At 38.4% G+C, this 19,740-nt stretch overlaps 1 protein-coding gene across 13 annotated transcripts in view; it reads right to left on the minus strand.

Annotated features, from left to right (window-relative positions):
• Positions 1–19,740, minus strand: part of ERC1 (ELKS/RAB6-interacting/CAST family member 1) — a 277,355-nt gene that overhangs the window by 191,522 nt on the left and 66,093 nt on the right. For 9 of the 13 annotated variants that reach the window (XM_077178195.1, XM_077178198.1, XM_077178197.1 and 6 more), the window contains exons 4-8: positions 13,854–13,928; positions 11,701–11,856; positions 9,633–9,716; positions 6,995–7,162; positions 518–685 (exon numbers count right to left, since the gene is read on the minus strand). In XM_077178195.1, coding sequence (XP_077034310.1) covers positions 518–685; positions 6,995–7,162; positions 9,633–9,716; positions 11,701–11,856; positions 13,854–13,928 — 651 coding nt within the window. The remainder of the gene's footprint in view (positions 1–517; positions 686–6,994; positions 7,163–9,632; positions 9,717–11,700; positions 11,857–13,853; positions 13,929–19,740) is intronic. The other 4 variants (XM_077178201.1, XM_077178199.1, XM_077178203.1 and 1 more) reach the window with 1 other exon arrangement.

A 19,740-nucleotide genomic window follows, 5' to 3' on the forward strand; every position in this document is an offset into this window, starting at 1 on the left:
GAAATATTAAGTATAATAATACAGCATTTTTAACAAAAGCTATACAAAATTCTTCACGAGATCAGTTACAGAGAAATCACCCTAATTGCTTCCACTGATCCAACCTCTCATTCATTCAGCCACATACTGAAGTCATGATCAGCCTGTGCTTCAAATCAGTGTGGTTTTGGTAAGGTGTTGGGTGGGAAAAGATTGATTTTTCAGAATGTGTGCCCTTATAAAAATGCCTCAGCCACTGGTAATATTAATATGGAAGCAGAAGCAGCTGGTGCAGAAGCAGCTGGAATACGAAATCCAACACCACCAACGTGCAATCACAGCAAGGCAACAACCTCTGTTGTGAATTCCAATTTTTTGTCAAAAATTCCAACAAATTCACCCTTCATCATATTCCCATTACACCAATGGACTGGAACATTAATCTCCAGAATGTACATTCTAGTCCAGACTCTCTGACAGCCTTGGAAACTGAGATGCATCAGAGGTGTTTATCTGACTCGGGGCTCTCCAACCTTACCTTCTTCTGAAGAACGTTGACCTTGCGCTCCTTCACCTCCAGCATGTCCTTGAGGTCATGGATCTCTCCTGCTTGAGTCCCCTTCTCCTCTGCCATCTCCTGGATCTGCTTTGTCTTCTTGTTCAGCATGGTCTCCTTCTCTTCCAGACGTAACCGCAGCGCGTCCACCTGGGTTCAGAAACGCAGAACAAGCTTTGCTTAGCACAAGGAGAGAAACTTCAGGGAAGTTAAACTACACTTCCACAGGGGAAATATTACAAATAGATTTGGAACTCAAACACCCCTTTCTTTAAGAATTCAACTTCTATAAGATTGAGATAAAACAGTTATCATAAGTGACAGGAGACTAAATACTAAAAATAATCAACCATGTTATTCCCAACAATATGTGAATAATGCTCCTTCTTGGAAAACCTCAAATCATACTTCTCATATAACTCAGGCTTGTATCACACAATACTAAAATTTTTTTCCTCCAAGTAGAAGCCAACATAATGTGTTGTGGAGTTCTCTCACATGAAGGGAAACTGACCCCTTTATTTGAAACATTACTAATAATCAGAGAATAAACACAGACTCCTTGTACCAGACAGTCACTTTATATTTTAGGTTTTGATCACAGTAGTAGCTGAGCCTGAAGGTAACGAAAGCAGAGCTCTTTGCAGCCACTGCAGATCACAACTGGGAAGAGGTTACCTTAGGATGGCTAAGAATATTTTGGCTTAAAAAGCAAAGTAATTGTTTAAATATAACATGTTTTTCACAGCATGCAGTTTTATATTAAAGGTAAAATAGAGCAAACTACACAGTACAAGATATTGTGGGTGCAATTTGGACACACAAACACACTTAGAGCTCCAAGGGCCTGAGTGAATTTAGAAACACACTCTGGGAGCTCTGTGGTGACCTCAAGCTTCAAAACTGCATGTTGATCATCTTTTGCTTTTCCTTCTGTGTTTCTCTTCCATATGTGAAACAGAGCTCACGAGACAAAGGAAATGGGAGAAGGAATCAGAGCTACCTGAATACAAATTCACTGAGAAGAGTAAGGTCACCACAGAGCACAGACTAATCTCAAAGGCTATTGTGCAATACGAAATCCAACACCACCAACCTGCTCACGATCCAAAAGAAACCCACTGACCCTTATCCACTCAGCATTCAGCCAGAGCTCAAATCTGCAAGCTTGGCTGCTAATCTCATTTGACAGTATCAGATTTGGTTCCTGTTAGCTGAATCCATTACAGGACATCAGTCACACAGAGTAAACAGGCTGATCAATGAATTTCTTGGTCCTTCTGCACAACACAGACTAGCAGAGACATGAAGTGAAAGGATGACAACCACTGGACAGCCCCAGCTATGGTAAGAATTTAGGAATTTACTCTGTTTATGGTATTTTGTGCAACATTTAGTTTTAACATATTATTCTAATTCCATTTTACTTTGCATTGCTAATGGAAAAGTTGTCTCTGAGGCTCTGCATTTCCAGTGTTCCACCCACAAAACTCTTTGGTATTTTGTCTGCCTCCTTTCATACAGAGCAGAAAGCACTTTCCCTCTTTTCCAGGGAAAAGAGCTGCCCTGCTCTTCCCATCAGCTCTGCAATCCCACTGCCACCTCTGTGTCTGGAGCCTTCTCACTTACACATACATTATTAAAATCACATTCCTGACTTCTCACACAGCAAATGGGGAATATAGTGTGATCTGCAGGGATATTAAGAGTACCAGGTCTTACCCAAATATGATTTAAAGGATGGGATAGTATTTGCAATGAAAGGTTTAGCAGGTGGATCAGGCTTTGTCTTTTTTAAAACATACAGTTCTATAGATGGATTAGGTATGTTCTTCCCTGGGAATCTTTGATATTAAAGCTAAGAGTCACTTTCATTAATTCTTCAAGGGAAACAGAAAATCTCCCTCACAAGAAAAGAGACACTCTCAACAGTTGTGTTGCAAAATATTTGAGACAGTCCAAATGCCTACAGCACAGCAGTAAGTGAAGGGAGAACATCTGCAAATAGAAATTTATCCACAGAATGTTCTCCATTTTCTGATTGATTATTCTCTTTGAACTCTATATTAGCTTATGGTTTGGGGTAAATTGCATTCCTGGTTTTATTTGTGTGAGGTCTTTGCCTAGGAAACCATAGAAAACACTTTCAAAAGTATTTTCAAAGGCTGGCAGGACACACAATCATCACCTTAGCACTATTCCTGGCAGAACACTGCACTTGTTTATCCATGTCAGCTCAGTTTATGCATGGCATCCTCCCACAGTGACAAGAATTGAGGTCTGTGGGAGACAGATGATGCCAACTCCACCAGAGTCAGCTCAGGATTTTCTCAGTACACGGAAACAATCAGGCAAACACCACTGAGGTGCTGACACCCCTTCTCCTGAATTCTGTGTCCTGGATGGTTTTGTCTTAACCCTGTGTTAACCCAACTGCTTTCCCAGTAATGGACTGCCATGTCTTTAATTCTGCATGGCAGGGAAAACCCTACAGGGCAGCTCAGGCCAGTCCTTCCTCTCACAGGGGCTCACTCACTTACCCTGCCTGCAGCACCCAAGTGGTCTCACCAAGCTTTAGCAAAACAAGCACACCTCTAACCCTTCCCAGGTACAGGGGACCTGTCTTCAGGTGGATACCACACACAAGACTTAAATTCCTTCACTCTAAGGGTGAAATATTAAAAACTGTGTTGAGGACCACTGATTTGTCTTCACAGAGTTTTCCAGTAGCTGTAAATAACATTCTGTGTCTCCATTCTTAATGTGTGTAGCCATACATTAAACATGCAGAAGTCCAAATTTCTAAGGAAAATTCATCTATTAGTAGCTCCAATTACTACCAGAATAAGCACAATAAGTGAAATCATATTTAATGTAAATCTCATCTTAAGCCTTTTTTAGAATGTTGAATTCTGTAATGACAGTCTTAGCTTTCAGAATATTTCCAAACTACAGGGAAATCATTTACATTTTCAGAAGTCCACAGTGAGTTTCAGACCTCACTGTGTTTCTCACTGTGCTCCTGAGTTTCAGGAGCTTGCATTAATAGGACTGAGATTGAAAACATGGGGTTTTTTCTCAATTTTATCACCATCTCCACTGTACAGTGGCAAGCAGGTTATTCCAACCCTGGTGATTCCCACTTGGGTTTAAGAAGATGTCAGTGATGCCTAGAAAATACAGCACACTCACTTTTCCTGAGTGATTCTTCACATCTACCTGATACCTGCTGAAACCATGGCAGAACCATAATTTAGATCAGTGAACCAAACCATATTTCACTCAGTGGTATCAGAAGGTACAACCTCCCCTATGCTATATCCAAGCCCCAATTGCTCTGTAACAGCAAAATTCTAAAGTTTAATTCTCTGTAGGTGTGACTACAGCAGAGGCAGCAGAAGGAACAGGTGGAATACCAATCCTGAAATGTGTTTTCAAGAGCCTGCAAAGGTTTCGAACAGAAGCCAGCCACTTTTTAAAGCAGATGTTGAAGTAATTCTGTGTTAGCATTCAGAATTTAAAGATCATTGAGAAATGCACAGAGACATGAAATTTAAATTGGTATGTGAGGTGAGAGTTGCTTTTTACCTACTGTAGCTATTGTTAAGTGAAGTCTCCAAGTATGAGTAGATTTTTAAAAGGATCAGTTTTGTGACATTTCATTACAAACTGGCAAACATCTATCAATCCAAAGAAGGAGTTAAGCCTTTTTAATGACAGCATAGTCTGTAATTAACACTTTAAAGCCATGTTTATTGACTAATTTGAATGCAGTGCTACCACAAGACTTAGTTTAATTCTCTATTTTTGACACTGATCTTTCTTTTTAACTAGATTAGAGTTGACTCTTCACCTCCTCATACCAATTGCATCATATCCAGGATGGTCTGGATATGATAAGAGTGAATTCTTCATGAACATTTAGATCCCAGTTTTCCAGACAACTTAGATTACACAATGATGCCAGGGAGCAGAGGTGCCTTTGTGCAGAGGGTGTTCAGGTCCTGCCAGGGTTACAAACTCAGTGCAGGACAGATGTGCTGCTCCCAAGGCCTGCCTGGGTCAGAAGTTAGTTAGAAGAGTTCAACTGTTCTTCCACAAGCTCTAGCACAGGACATTAAACACCTGAACCCAGTGAAGTCAGTTCTGTGAGCTCACCTCAGTGTTTGCAGGTGCCAGCACTGGGTGCTCAGGTAGCTGCTGAAAACACCCAGCTCCCATCTGGACATTCCTCACTAAATATAATCCACTCCTCTGTCTCTGATTTGGCAGAATCTACTGCAGCTTCAAAATGCCAGTATAAGCCCCAATAGAGAAAAGTCCTCAGAAAATTGTATGTTCTAATGAGACATTCCAAGCAAATAAAAACTTCCACACGATTAGATTCATTTTTCTACTGAATATCAATCTGAATTTACCATAGGAACAGACCAATTACAGAACCAGCTTGAGCAGTACACAAAAATAAAGGAGACCATTCCCACTGGTTAATGCAACTTCCCACTGAAGCCACAAAACTTCTGGCACTGATCTAAGCTGAAGGGCTCACTGGGTGAAAACTTTGTATGGATAAAGCCTTAGTTCCAACATAAATACTGACTTATTTTTTGTTTTGTTTACAAAGTGACTCTACAATTTTAGAGCTATTTTTAAAGGCTTCTACACCAATTGAAAAGTTAACCACAATATCCTCTCCACCCAATAGCCCTCAAGATAAACACCCCACAAACAGCTCACTGCTGCTTGTAGCTCTAGCGTGGCAGGTGGCACATCCATTTTTGAGATGTTATACCAACACTTTTCCCCACCTGTGAGCAGGTTATCTTTCAAAAAGTATAAATATCTTCTTGGAAGGAGGAAGCCAGTTTGGTTTTGTGGTGCTACATGAGAATTTCATTTGGAAGCAGCCAATGAAGAACAAAAACACTCAATAATTATTTAGTAATATTACAAGTTAGAGAGTAGAATCATTTTCTGTATTAAAGTACTTTGGTCTTTAGGTAAAATAAAATCAAGATGTTCTGAATAACTGCCAAAAGTATCTATCTATGGTATATAATCAAGTCTTCTTGGTTTTAAATACTCTGTTTCAATTCTGGACACTTTAATTGAATAAATATGTTTACCTACTGTAACAGCTGAAAATATGATCCTCTACTGAAGTCTTTTAGCTTGTTAATAAAGTAAATTTCTTCAAGAACTTCACCTCTCATGGTAGAAAAGTACTACTAATTATTACTTAGCAGTGAGAAATGTGTTTCTACTTTTGTAGGCTTGTCACAGTACTGCACATTTAACATATCTATATTCTTTTCAATCACTTCAATGGATCAAAGCCTGTATTTTACCTTTGAAAACGTTTATTTACCTAACACGTGCTTTAATGATATTTTGAAATTTAAATATTTCTTTTAAATAGACATGTACTAATCTAGGGTACATTCATGAACTAGCAAAAAGGAATGAACAATTTTAACAGGAGGTTTATGATTGTAAACTGAACACTTTCCCAGTTATACCCACTAATGCAATCTCAACCTCTACATAAATCTGAGAATAATCAGAAAAGCCATCCTGCCATCCTGGAACATCGAAAAATATTTACTCTGCAACTTCATTACTGCATGTCAATAAGGTCACGAGCACCCACAGATTCACTAATTTTGGCTAAAGGAAAGCTAAATTAGGGTAAAAAGTTCAGGCCAATTCTCTTATGCTCTTGTAATATGGAACCTTCTACCACTGTCCCCCACAAATTTCCTGCATGCCTTTTTCTCAGCTCTTTTACCTTTGACTCTTAGCTGTAACAACACAAAGTTTTTAATGCATCACTGCCATCTTTTGGACTTCCACTAACACTACAGTTTTCCAAGCCAGGGACTGAAGTGCTGTCTGCACACAACATTTCATGCCTGCTCTTCAAGAATGTCCAGAAGCAACATGTTTATGCTGCATTCATTATCTGTTTGATGTTCAGCTACACACCTGGGTATTATGCAATATGGGAATTTATTAGGCATTTGTCATCAAAACACAGTTTAGAAAAAATCTTTTTCCTTTACCTTGGACTATGCATCATAAACCATGAAAGTCCATATTTTAGGTGTAAGCAAAGCAAGAGTTCCTGGACATTCTGACAGTAATGGTGAAGCCTCTGCAGAGTGTTGCTATTGGCATCATTTTCCTTTCCCTTCTCTCCTCTAGCTACAAGGTCACTGCAAATAAATCCTCCCAGCTCAGACACTGCAACTTCTAATTCAGCCAAGCACTCATGCACACATATTTGTCTTTAGATCAATCTCTTGGCCTAGAGAGCCAAACACATAATCAGAGATACAAAGTGCTCAGAACAAGCAGCACTGGATGGCTGTGGGATTGTACAACCTAGGAACAGAAGAGATCATGAGTTCTCTCTCTCTCTCTGTGCACACTCAGCAAGTACAGAATTGCCCTCCTCACCTCTGTCTGCAGGATGGCAGCTCTTTGCTCTTTAGCTGTAAGAGACTCTTTGAGAACCTCGATGTGCTGCTTGCTGTCAGAGAACTGATTGGTGAGGGTCTCCAGCTTGGTCTGCAGCGCCAGCAGCTCCGTGTCCTTGCGCGACAGCTCCTGTTTCACCTGGCCAATCTGCAACACACAGAAAGGACGGGCAAAGGGACAAATCATTTATGCCTTCCTCACAAAATTTACTATAAATACACATAACTATCAACCAACTCTAAAATTAACCCACAGAACTATGAAGCCTTCAGTTATCTTGAGTGAAAAGCTGGCAAAAATTTGTGTCATGAGCAAAGGATACAAGGAAAAAGAGAGGGGAGCCATGTCATCAATTTTTCAAGGGAGGTTCTTTTTAATAGTGGCAGTCTGTTGTTATTCATCTTCCAAAGGACTGACCAAACCCAGACAGGTAACAGGGATAGGTTTTAATGAAGATGAAGCAGAACTGTAATGACAAAGCACCCCTAACCTGTAATATCAGAGCAGATGAGACACCTGCAGGGCTCTCAGCAGCACCACCTTTGCTTTGAAATGTCAAATCACAAAGTTGCCCTCCAGCTCCTCACCTATCAATCCAGCCTCATGCTTACAAAGGATGTGAAGTCATCTTTACTTTTCTCATCATTTACAAAATCAGCATTTCATTCTATGAAACACACTTTAGTTTGTGGAAGTTTCTAAAAGCAGATGCAAATATTCATCAAAACAACATGAAAACTGTTTGTGGAACTGCACTTTGTTGAGAGCGATTTCCTACATTTAATGTAGTGAATTAGATCAGTACAAAAATGCAAATTTATTTCAACAAATGTATGTTGGATTTTTATTAAGAGAAAAAACCCTAGTAAATTTAAAAAAAAAATTAATAAGCAATTATATTATCTAAAATCTTAATTTAAGTGCAATAATCACTCAGGACAACTTTTATTAAGTCTGAGAAAAAATATTCATAAAAGATGACAGAGAAGTCTAAATGTAGTTTTAAGTCCAAGTTAGTAACCAACTTTCTGGTTTGCTTCCTGTCTCACAGAATAGCAATATTTTACTGCTACATATTATATAGCACAGGTGGATTTATCTCTAAAAAATTAACAGTCTTTGAACAATTCTGTATGTGACATTAAAAAAAAATTCCTTAGCCTCAAAAGTGCATTGTCCAGTGCTTAAAAACATAAATTAAAGGACATCACAAGATAAAAAAATTGTCCACATCACTGCCCATATCTGGAAACATGAACAAAATAATAGTATAGTTTATAATTTGTTTTTAAAGTTTTTGATTAGAATAAATGCACATACTTGTAGAAATAACTGAGGAAAAAAAACTTGGGTAAAAGCAGTTTTATATTGACAATATTTTTTCAATAATGGGCAATTAAAGGAAGAAAACGCTTTACCAAAAACTATTAAAATAGTATCAAAATAGTTAACCCAGGACTCCTGTGTTCCAGTGTGAAACTCTACATGAGGGAATGGGGAAGGAGGACATGCATCTCAAAAAACCTCTCAAACTCATTTTATTAAATGGAACACTGAGAAGGTATATAAGAATTTATAGAACTACTCAATAGTTTGCTGTTCACTAATTCAAACCTGCTAAGTTGGTTTTTTTTCATATTTTACTAAAAGCAAATATGCCCAGAGGATGATTCTGCCACCTATTTCAATTCACCACAGAGGTATTGATGTCAGCTGCACTATTTCTGCTGTCAGCCACCAGTTGCACAGTACTGCCGGGCACAGAACAACTGCTGCAAAGAGCTGAATTATTTACTGGCTATCTTTTCTAGAGTATCTAAACAAAAAAGCCTCCTTAAAAAAATCTCAGATGACACAAACTTTTTCAATTAGTAAGTAGATGGATCAGAGTAAAACTTTCTCAAAAAGACAGATTGCTTTTGGGCACATCTCAGAAGAGGTGTTTACCACATTTCATCAGGTGAAGCTTCCCAAGCAGCCCTGTGAGATTCTTGTCTCCCATTTCAGAGCTGCAGGCCCACCCTGCCAATGTGCCAGAGATCTTTAGTAAGATTGCAGCACACACCATCCACATTTGCAAGAGAAGTAAAAACAGCATCGAGTGCTCACATCTCTCTTCTTGATGAAACCATATTCACTCTTTTGAGTGAAACTCCAACTTCACAGCAAATAACCTAAATTCATTCTGCTAAAATCCAGCAATTAGTTTTAAAAGCGTTCAGCATCCAGATTTCATTATTTTTTGTGAAACAATGTTAAGAGGGTTTGACACAAGTTTTCAAATAATTTTTTTTACTAGGAACAGGAAATCTCTTTGAAAGTCTGTCCACAAAATGGGTGCTGAACGCTTTTGAAAATCTGCTTCAGTAGAGAAGAGTAGGTTATTGCTCAAACCATTAAAAACAGCAATAAAACAAATACAGATGTTCAGCTGGAGAGTGATGTTATTTATGGACCCCAAAACCATGTGAACAAAAAGGCAGCTACAAGGCTGAGCAGGCTGTTAGTTCTACTTGTTATATCAAGCCATGAAGGAGGTAAGAGAAGAAAGCCAGAAGAGCTAGCAAGCCCCAGTGAATGGCCACTGCACACAAAAGAGAGATCTTACTGCAGAGACCTCGGTCTGGAGACCAGCCACTCTTTTTTTCAGGTCCTCCCCTTGAGCCTCTTTGGCACTTAGCTCTTCCTTCAGTTGCTCTACCTGTCACGACATTGTTATGCTTTTAAATATTTATTATTTGTCAGCTTCTAGTCAGCCTGTTTCAGTCCAGCTTACTGAAAGTGACAAAGAACCGAACAGAAGGATCAACACTGGTCACTCATTTCCTCTTCCATTCTTCAGTAAGTCCTCTCAAAAGTTTAATGTCTGTGTCATTTCATATAAGCTGCCTGACAAGAATTTGATTATGAAACAGAAGATATACAATTATGGTTATGTTTACATATGTCAAGTATGTGGCACTTATCCCAAGGGTACTGAAACTGCAGTTCATGAGGAAATTACAACAGGAAAAAGGACATACTTCAGCTTAAGAGAAATAATGTTAATTGTCAAGCTACAGCCACAAATTACTTACACAATGCTGAAAAAAAAATGCTGTGCAATTACAGAACAAAGTAGGACAGCAAGATGTGAGGACTGGAGATGGTCATGAGTCATGAGCAAACAGATACCAAAAAGGAAGAAATTTTCTGCAGGAAAATAAGTGAGCAGACCAGGAGACAGAAGAGAAATCAAGTAGCTGAGTAGATCTGTAGATCCACAGAGGGACAGGACAAGGGGAAATTGAAGAGTTGCTAACAATGAAATAAGGAAAGACGGAAGAAAAGATGGAAGGAAGCGGTGCTCTAATCTCCTCCTCCATTCCTAATTTGAACAAGGTGCCTTTCAGTTCCTAGAAGCAACCCAGTGGGATAAGGAGCAAAAGTAAGAACAGATGTGGTTATCTCGAGGTGTTTCACTGAAATGGTGTGAGGCAAGAGGAAGGAATCCATCCTTAGTACTCATATCTACCTCAGGGCAAGCAACACTGCTTCCTCCAAGACACTTCACCCAGCATTCTTTATGTGACCAATAATTTCAAGTAGGCCAAATGCAGTGGGTTACAATTGTTCAGGACCTAGTAGAGTAATTTTCAACCTCTGTTCCAGGGTTTGTATACTGCTTGCAGGGAGTACACATGAGCTAATTTAGAAAGGCAGGACTGTTAACAATATACTTAAATTTACTGCACAAGAAGGCCTGAACCTTCACTAAAGAATGTTAGGACCCACTAAAAGACTGAGAAACAAAGAATGGGTTGACTTCTGCCTACAGACAATTCAATAGCCAGTGTCCACCTTTACACATGAGGACCAACATCTCTCACTGCTGTATTTGTCCTGTATTCCAAACAACAGAATTAATGTCAGCACCACCACTGTTACAGACTCTGCTCTCATGCTGACTCCAATGCTGGAAGGAGAGTGTAATGGAAAACCATTATTGTGACAGTTCACCCTCTTCTCAACTTTTACATATGGAAAGGCCAAACAGTTATATTATACAGCAACAGCTGCAAAAATAAATATATTATTTTCAATGAAGTATCTTTGGAAAGACATCCGACAAAATAAAACCTGAACCAATAACTGAACGGAAAGGAAAACGGAAAGGAAAACGGAAAGGAAAACGGAAAGGAAAACGGAAAGGAAAACGGAAAGGAAAACGGAAAGGAAAACGGAAAGGAAAACGGAAAGGAAAACGGAAAGGAAAACGGAAAGGAAAACGGAAAGGAAAACGGAAAGGAAAACGGAAAGGAAAACGGAAAGGAAAACGGAAAGGAAAACGGAAAGGAAAACGGAAAGGAAAACGGAAAGGAAAACGGAAAGGAAAACGGAAAGGAAAACGGAAAGGAAAACGGAAAGGAAAACGATAAAAGGAAAACTTGGGCCACTGATCTTACTGAAAAACCATTATAATATTTTCAATTAATTTTTTCAAATTTTCAAAATATTTCAATTTCAAATTTTCTTACATATTTTTAAGTTATTTTAGTGGCTTCATGGCCAGGTACTAAATCGATTCTGTTTCCCAGCATCTGACTGGGAACCCAGACCATAATTCCCAACTAAAGCATGCACATTTCTCTGCCCTGTTCACTCAGCCCAGTTGAACACAGAGCTGTCAGGCGTTTTCCCAGTACCTTGTTTTTCATGAATTTGGAATGGCTCCGGTACACCTCCATTTGCTTCATCTCCTCCTCCCGCTCCTCCGTGCTCAGGGCTCCGTTGGACTTCAGCATCTGAATCTCCTCTTCCAAATCCCGGAGGCCACGCTCCATGGAAGAGATTTTTGAATCCTGGAAGTGTATAGAGGAGATGGGTAAAGACATACAGGTGATTTTTGTTAGCATACTGTTGTAAAAAAACAAAAGGAGATTTGTTTTGAATAAATTACCTTCCCTTGAAATTTACTTAGGAAGCTCTTAGAGATATCAGTGTTCAAGTCTTTACATATGACAGCTCAGATATTCATTTTTCAATTTAGTTTTTACCTTTCAAGGAAAGCAAGAGTATAGTACTGAAATAAAACATGGTTCAGGGCAGAAACATCATGTAGGATGAAATAAATAAATAAATGAGTAAATAAAGGAACGTGAGGAAATGTTGCCTTTTCAGAAAGAAATGTAATTCTAATTGAATGGACAGCAAAAAGTGACTGCAAGAATGGTAAGAAATTGGGTTTGTGCCACTAGTTAATTTAAGTGGGGTCACAAATGGGGAACAGCAAAGCACCATAAGCAAGGAAAATGTGCAACAATCCATTATTGATTGGATAAAGCAGTAAAGGATTCTGGCTCATATGTACAATGCATAAAATATTTCAGTGGGTTAAAAATAGCCACGTGGAAAAAGAAAGTCAATCTATCATTATCCTCATACAGGATGATCAGAGGTATTCATTCTGTGTACCTGGTTTAGTGTTTCTTTACAAGTCTTTTGTGTTAGGAGCAGCAAGAACAGATTCACACAGCACACAGAGCTCCATGCATACTCATGGTCATGGATATGTATTCAGGAACTATTATCTCTTAAAGCAGACTATTTTTTTCCTATTTCATTTCACCAAATATTTAGTCTTTCCTGAAAGACAGATCTGATTTGAAACTATACTACAGACTTTCATGAAGAAAACCTTCCTAACTTTTTCTTTGCTAAACAAAGCACAGCTAAACAAGAAGCTGATTTTTTTTAATATAGGTTTTTATTAATGAGATGATATTTTTAAAAGCATCATTATGAAGATCTAACTGGATTTCCTGATTAATGTTTGATACTTAGGTTAAAATTGATAAAGTGGATTTTTGCAGCAAAAAATTAGAGGTAGTAAGGTAAAATGATATGCTGAAATTGACAAGAGTATTTATCTTCAGTGCTCACATGATTTCCCAGAAATGTCCCTGTGTTTCTCTTTTGATAGCAAAGATACCTAATGTTACCAGATGGTCAACTAGTTTCCATTACTGTGGACCACAAGGATGACTAATGAAAGAGTGATATCAAATGAAAGATGGGATATAAATAAGGAAAACACTGATATAGAATGGAAAAAGCTGCAGGAGAAGAAAAGGAAGGAAAATAAAATAAAAAGGAGGGATACAAAATGGAAAAGAACAGCTTGCAAAGACAGTTTCCAATTTTTCAACTCCATTTGTCCAAACCCTGTCTGATGTACTTTATGAGCAATTCAATATGAAATATGATTGCATAAAGCTGTGTAAACCACACACTTGATTATGGCTCCTGAGCTCTTGGCCAATTGCCATCAGTCCATTAAATACTTACACTAATGGCTTAAGAATTCAATCACAAATTCATTTAGAAAAGTTAGGTTTATGATGGCATACAGACATATTTCTAGCTATATGACCCATTCTTTAAGTGGGTGTTGAGTTTGCTAACTTTGCTAACACACAGAATGCAGAGCAGTACTTCAAACGTTGATAACATAAAAAGAAAAGAACCCACATCATAAAATCCCACAAATCTTTCATATTAACCTATCATTCCTGTTCTTGTAATATAATGAACTTTCGCTTAACTGCAAGAAATCTGTATCTGCTGCTGCAGGCAGACAGAAGACAAGTTTCTACTGTGTCTGTCTCTTCAGTGATCAATAGTAACAAAATAATAATAGATAATAATAATAATAGATAATAAAACAGTATAAAAATGTACTTATTTTAAATTACAAGACTGACAGAAGCATGTGGTATTTGGTAGAGTCACCTTTCAGATGAAAGCCCATTTTCCAGAGAACAAATTCTACTGCTGCCCATGCACAACCACCATTTACCTTCATCTCAATAACAGTTTGGAGAGCCTTTGTCTTGGCCGTGTCGGGAGCGTTCTCAAATCGACGATGGATTTCCTGTGCCAGCAGAAAGGAAAGCAAGAGTCAGAATAATGGCAGGGCCCCAATACTAACATCATTACTAGAAGCCTCTCTTTCTAATACACAGCATAACTCAGTGCTGCTTTCTGGTGTTGCTAGTCCACTCATCACTTCTCCTATCACAGAAAGGATTGCCAAAAGTTCATTCAACAGAACCCCAGCCACAGGTAAAAAGGCCCAGTACAAACTGCACCTTCAACTCCCCTCTTACTCAACATAAACTTGAAATGACAGCTGGGTCTACTACAAAGCTCCATCACCTGCCTGCTAAACTAATCTGAACTCTTGATAGTTTCTCATGGAAGACATACACATAACGCACTTCACTAGAGGCTTACTGAAAACAGCAACACTGTGGTTTCTATTTCAGCAAGTTATAAGGCACAGCTGTTGTTAACTCTCTTTTTCCAGCATTTTTTACCCCAGAGTGGCAACATTTAACTATAGAGGATGAAAAATCTTTCTCAAGGCTCTTGGCCTTGAGCACAGCTGAAAATACATGACTGTACAGCACATTGCTCTAGAGGCTCAGGGGATGCAGACAGGAGGATACAAAGTCCATGTGATATTTCTGTTGATGTAAATTCACAGCAATATCATGCATCAAACTGCTTGCTAAGGGATAAAATTACAGAAAGCTGAAACAACTTGTTCTATCATATAAAGCTGAGGTTTCAAGCTAGCACGTGTAAAAAGAGGAGAAACAATACAGAAACTATTAACACTCTTTCTTCACCCTTTGCCTTCAAACTGTACTGTCCTTACAGCACACTCTCATGTTAACTGCAGGAATGTGAATTCTGTTAGAATGTTAATCTTATACACCAGAAAAATACTTTGGTGCCCACAGAGCACCAACTGTGATGCCAACTAATCTAACAATGGATTGTGTCATGTGCCCACACACACAGTTCATCCATCCACTCCCCTCAAACACCTGAAAAACAAATCCCAAGAGCCATTCACAAATTGGTATTTTCAACAGAAATTGTGAAGAGTTAAAATTCTGTATGGCAGTCATCCATGCCAGCTAGGTCCAGAAGATTAATTATTTGAATGAAAAAGGTAGAGTTGCACAGTGCTTTTAAAAAATACTGAGAACACTGCTTGTAAGATTGTGAAGCTCCTACACAGCTCTGAAATAAGCAAGATTGAAATGTGTTGTGACATGCCAAGGGCCACAAGAATCTTGCATAAGTCTGGCATAAGACCATTTGCATAAGTTGTTGCCCATGAATGGAATAACAAGAGACTCCAATTGAAAGTTTCTCTGGTTTTCAACATTATATTTGTGTATTTTCTGAGAAGATATTTTGACACGTCTGTTTGCAGCGTACATTGGTATTCTCTGAAATAAAAAAAAATCCTCCTGAAAAAATAAACTTGAAAATCCCCCTAAACATATTTGTTTCTCCTAGAGTCAACAGAAAACTTGAGAGCCTCTGCACAATTATTGCTGGCACCACATAGACCAGAGTGGAGCAACATTATTATTATTATTATTCTACTTACCTGTACCTGCATTCCCCAAATGGATTTACTCAAAGAAATTAAAAGAAACTCTTGTGAGCTTATAGCAACTAAGAAAACAAAGGATAAGGTGGCTGAAAATTACCATGCCATAAATCTATTCTGGACACTGTATTATTTTTATTTTAGTACTTAGGTAATTTCCACTTGTGCAGAGGCACTATTTCTGACCTGAGAATATAAAATCAGCTGCTGCTATGGAAATGGGATAGGTGGAATACACAGCAGGAGAACTGCATGTCTGTAAAGGGGTGCTGACACAACAGTGTCTGCTTCCACCATTGCTCAGTGTTTTCCCAAAGAGAAAATTCTTCTAAGCTCCTTCTTGAGAAATGCCTGTATCTCCTCTATGTGAAGTGATGCTCTGCACTTCAGCAAAGGAAATGTCCTACTTCCATTGCCTTAAGTAATTCCACTGTGATTTGGATGACATAACCTGCTGAAAAATAACACCTCCCAGCCCCTGACTGCACACAGGAAGGGCTTAATTTTGGCAACATGCCTGCGATCCTGAAGAGCCTGGAAAAAAAAGCTACAGGCAGACGGAGCCTCTCTGGAACACAGACTGAAGGAAAGCAGTGCACACATCCCCTTCTTAATTAGGAAATACAGGCTGCATCCATGTGGCAGAATGGAAAAATACTCATCTATCATATCTCTGAAGTGTTCAGATTCTGTTGTGGACACACCCCCCATAGATGGATGAAAATTAAGATCTGAACCTGTGAAACACGATTTTGTGCAATAGTTAAAAACACAGGGCCACATATCAGGATCAGAAAAAGAGAAACTCAGTCGTTCATTCCTTGCAAGTTATCCATTCTGATAAAGTAATACAGGATTTTTTCCTTTCCTTTACTTCCACACATTAAGAACTTTCTTATGTAATTGCTATTGTTTCCTAACAGGTAAGTAAAATTTAGCATCTTTGCACCTTTGAGTGCACATTAAATTAATATAACAGGGGGTGGCTCATACAAATCTCTTCTACGTTTTTATTGCTTTCATATGTTCAATAACACCTTCATTTAAAAGTAATAGCGAAAAGGAAAAATAAAATTATGGTGCAAATTGATTGCAACTCTAAAGTACATTCACAGGCAACAAAATTCCAAAATGGCTTCCTCTGTCCAAAAAAATCTTTAAGATTCAATAACTAGAAACTGAAATAGCTTTTATAGCTAGAAATAGTCAGAAGTTCTAAACAAGGTGGGCACCTATTCCAGAGTCAGGGTTTATATTTCATCTTAATTTTTAATTAAGAATATCTATCCTCCTTTTCAAGAAAATCTAGCACAGGAAATGATAGGAACTAAAGGTGTGTATCATAATTACACCTGCCAAGTAGTCCTGCAAGGCAGCACAGTGCCCCTGTGAGGAACAATACTCTAATTTTCTGGTCAGCATAATTACATAGAATAGCTAATGAAACACACTGAGAACACTGAATATGTAAAGGATAGCTGTGATAAAGTGATTTGAACACACCATAAATAGTTACAAAGTCCATGGGTTTTTTTTGAAAATAGTTCAAAATTAGAGAATATAGTTTAGAATTGAAGGAGTCCTCAATACTGAGCAGTATTATCATTGTAAATTGTACACAAGTGCATAAAAATGAGGGTTGAATTTAGTCCAAACCTTTTCCTCCTTCATAACCTGGCCATTGTTATTCCCTCAGTTGCTCCTGTGTCTGATTTTGCACAGGATTTAGGACAAATGTGAAGGTGCACTTTCAAACAATCATGTTTTTGTAGTGGGGGAGGCTACATGCTTAAAAATACAGCAACTTATCTATCAGTAGCCACAAGACAAGCACTTTCCAAAGCCATAAAGGACATGCCTTCCATCTCCTGCCAAACTTGCACTATCAGGCAGCACATTCCACACAGAGAGTAACAAAAATGTGCCATTTCATAAATTTTTTTTTAAATTGCTAAAAAACATTATGTATAATTAAAATCAGTCATGATTCTGTTTTTTTTAAATCTCAACTGTACTATCCATATCTTTGAGTAATCAGTTACGATGTCCTGTGCTGGATCTTTGCATCTTTCATTGGACTGGAGAGCTTTGACTAAAAGCCGTTTTTATTCTCCAACCTTGTCCTCCAGACCTCAGTAAATGAATGTTATATCTTTTGTACTTAAAGTTTAGTCTCTCAGATGGCTTTCTGCCTGCCTAGATTTTAGCAACCTAGTTCCAATTAATTACAATAAAACGCAAATGTTACAACCAAAGTAAAATTTTAGGAGCATCCATCAGCTCAGTATTAATAATTGTTAATTAAAAATTATTTAGTAGCTATAGGAGATAAAATAGGTCTTTAGCTGTGTAGAAGGACAAATCATACCTGACTAACCTGATTTTCTCCTACCTGTCTGCGTGACTAAGTGGGGGACAATGGGTGTTCCATGTCCCAGGGCCTCCAAACATGCCTGGAGACAAATTTGTGAGCCACAGGCTGGGTAAGTAGGTTAACAAAGCAGGTGGCTCCAAGCCTGGTGATGATGAGCACTGAGGGGTCCAGTGGGAAGCAGCTTCCCCCTGACTACCTTCAGTGCCTTCATGATCTGAAGAATGGACAGACAGCAGTCCCAGCAGCTTACAGACCTATGGAATTTGGGGAAGACATGAATTGGATCAAGCTACGTGGCCTTGATGTGGACAAACCCCCAGAGCAGCCCAACTGCACCCAGGGCTGAGTGAGAGTGAGCAAGAGAGCAGAAGCAGGAGGTGGGAAACAGGAGCTCCATGTGTGCAGCCCTTGTGAGACCACTGCTGGAGCACTGTGCCCAATTTTGGGCACCCCAGTACAAGAAAGGCACTGAAAATCTGAACAGAGTCTGACAGACACACAATGCAAGGGAAGAGAGTGAGAATAAAGTGTTTCTTCAGCTGAAAAGAAAAGGCTTGGGGAGAAACTTGATGCCTGCTAGAACTAACTAGAGGCTGTAGAGATGATGGAAACAAAAGTCTTTTCAGAAGTGAAAGGATGATAGGCAACAGGAAGAATTTCCAGGACGGAAAATTTAGACCTGCTAATATGAAAAAGATTTTACCAGGAGAACAACCAAATGCTGGAGCAGGTGCCCAGAGAGGCTGTGGAATCCCCCGCCGCTTGAAATTGCTGGTTTGAGCAGAAGGTTGCATGAAATAACCTGTGGGAGAGCCCTTTAATCTGCATGACTCATTTGTATAAATATCTTTACTACCTGGTGCCAGAAGGTGACTGGATAGTACCACAATGGTTTAGTTTCAGCATTTTTTATGCATTTTTTTTTTCAAAAAGTGCTTCATACCAGTAATTTTAACTTCTATTTCAGCAAGATGTAAAAATGAGCTGAAACAAAACCATATAAGAGTCCTGCAGAATTTATTTCATTGCTATTAGAGTTTTTGCTACTAAAATTATATAGTTATACAAGTCTGGAAGCAGTAATCATGGCAGTTCCTTCGGAAATTATTTCTGCATTTTTCCACTTGTCATTTCCTGCATTTACAAACCCAATCAACATAATTCCCTGAAAAAAACAAAGTGACTGTATTCATAGAGAACATAACTTTGAAAGATGTGCTGGCAATTGCACACACACTGATCATGGAGGGTGCCAGTTGCTTTGAAGCTCAGCTATCCCTGGCTAAAGAAACTCATCTCTCTTTTGCAATTGTATTAATCCATTGAGAAGATTATTTCTAAATCCAATTAAAACCTCAGATATTAGGACACTTAAGTTTGTTAACTAACGCATCACCTAAAGTGAAAATTAAAGCATAGCTTCCTGCTCATCTCAGTATTTCCATCAGCAGGAAACAAAAGCAAAATCCCTCAAAACTTTGGAATTAGAGTAAAAGCAAGGTAAGATGAGAACTAATTCAAACCATCCAATTAGCTGTAAGTAGCAAGGCATTGTGTTGAAATCTGACTGAAGAAATGTGAATTCAAAAGCTGAAGAAAAGTCAATTAAAAATTAAAATCTTAATCTTGTAAAACTTCATTTACATATTTGCTATTATTATTTTTTTTCTCTTTCCTCTTATTTAAGGTGCAAAAGCACTCATTTTGTACTTAAATTAGCTTCCAACTTGTTCATGGTATTTTTAGGTTTTTGTCCTTCCAGTACAAAGTTTGACATTTGTGGAAACAAACTTCCACAAATCTCACTTCTACTGGAAAAAAGTGCAGGATAATGTGACCATCTCCAAGGAAAGCATACCTAAGAGGTAATTTGTAAACAAAGCAAAGCATGTAACATGT

This window comes from Agelaius phoeniceus, chromosome 5 (genome assembly GCF_051311805.1).
Source record: "Agelaius phoeniceus isolate bAgePho1 chromosome 5, bAgePho1.hap1, whole genome shotgun sequence".
NCBI classification, from domain to species: Eukaryota; Metazoa; Chordata; class Aves; order Passeriformes; family Icteridae; genus Agelaius; species Agelaius phoeniceus.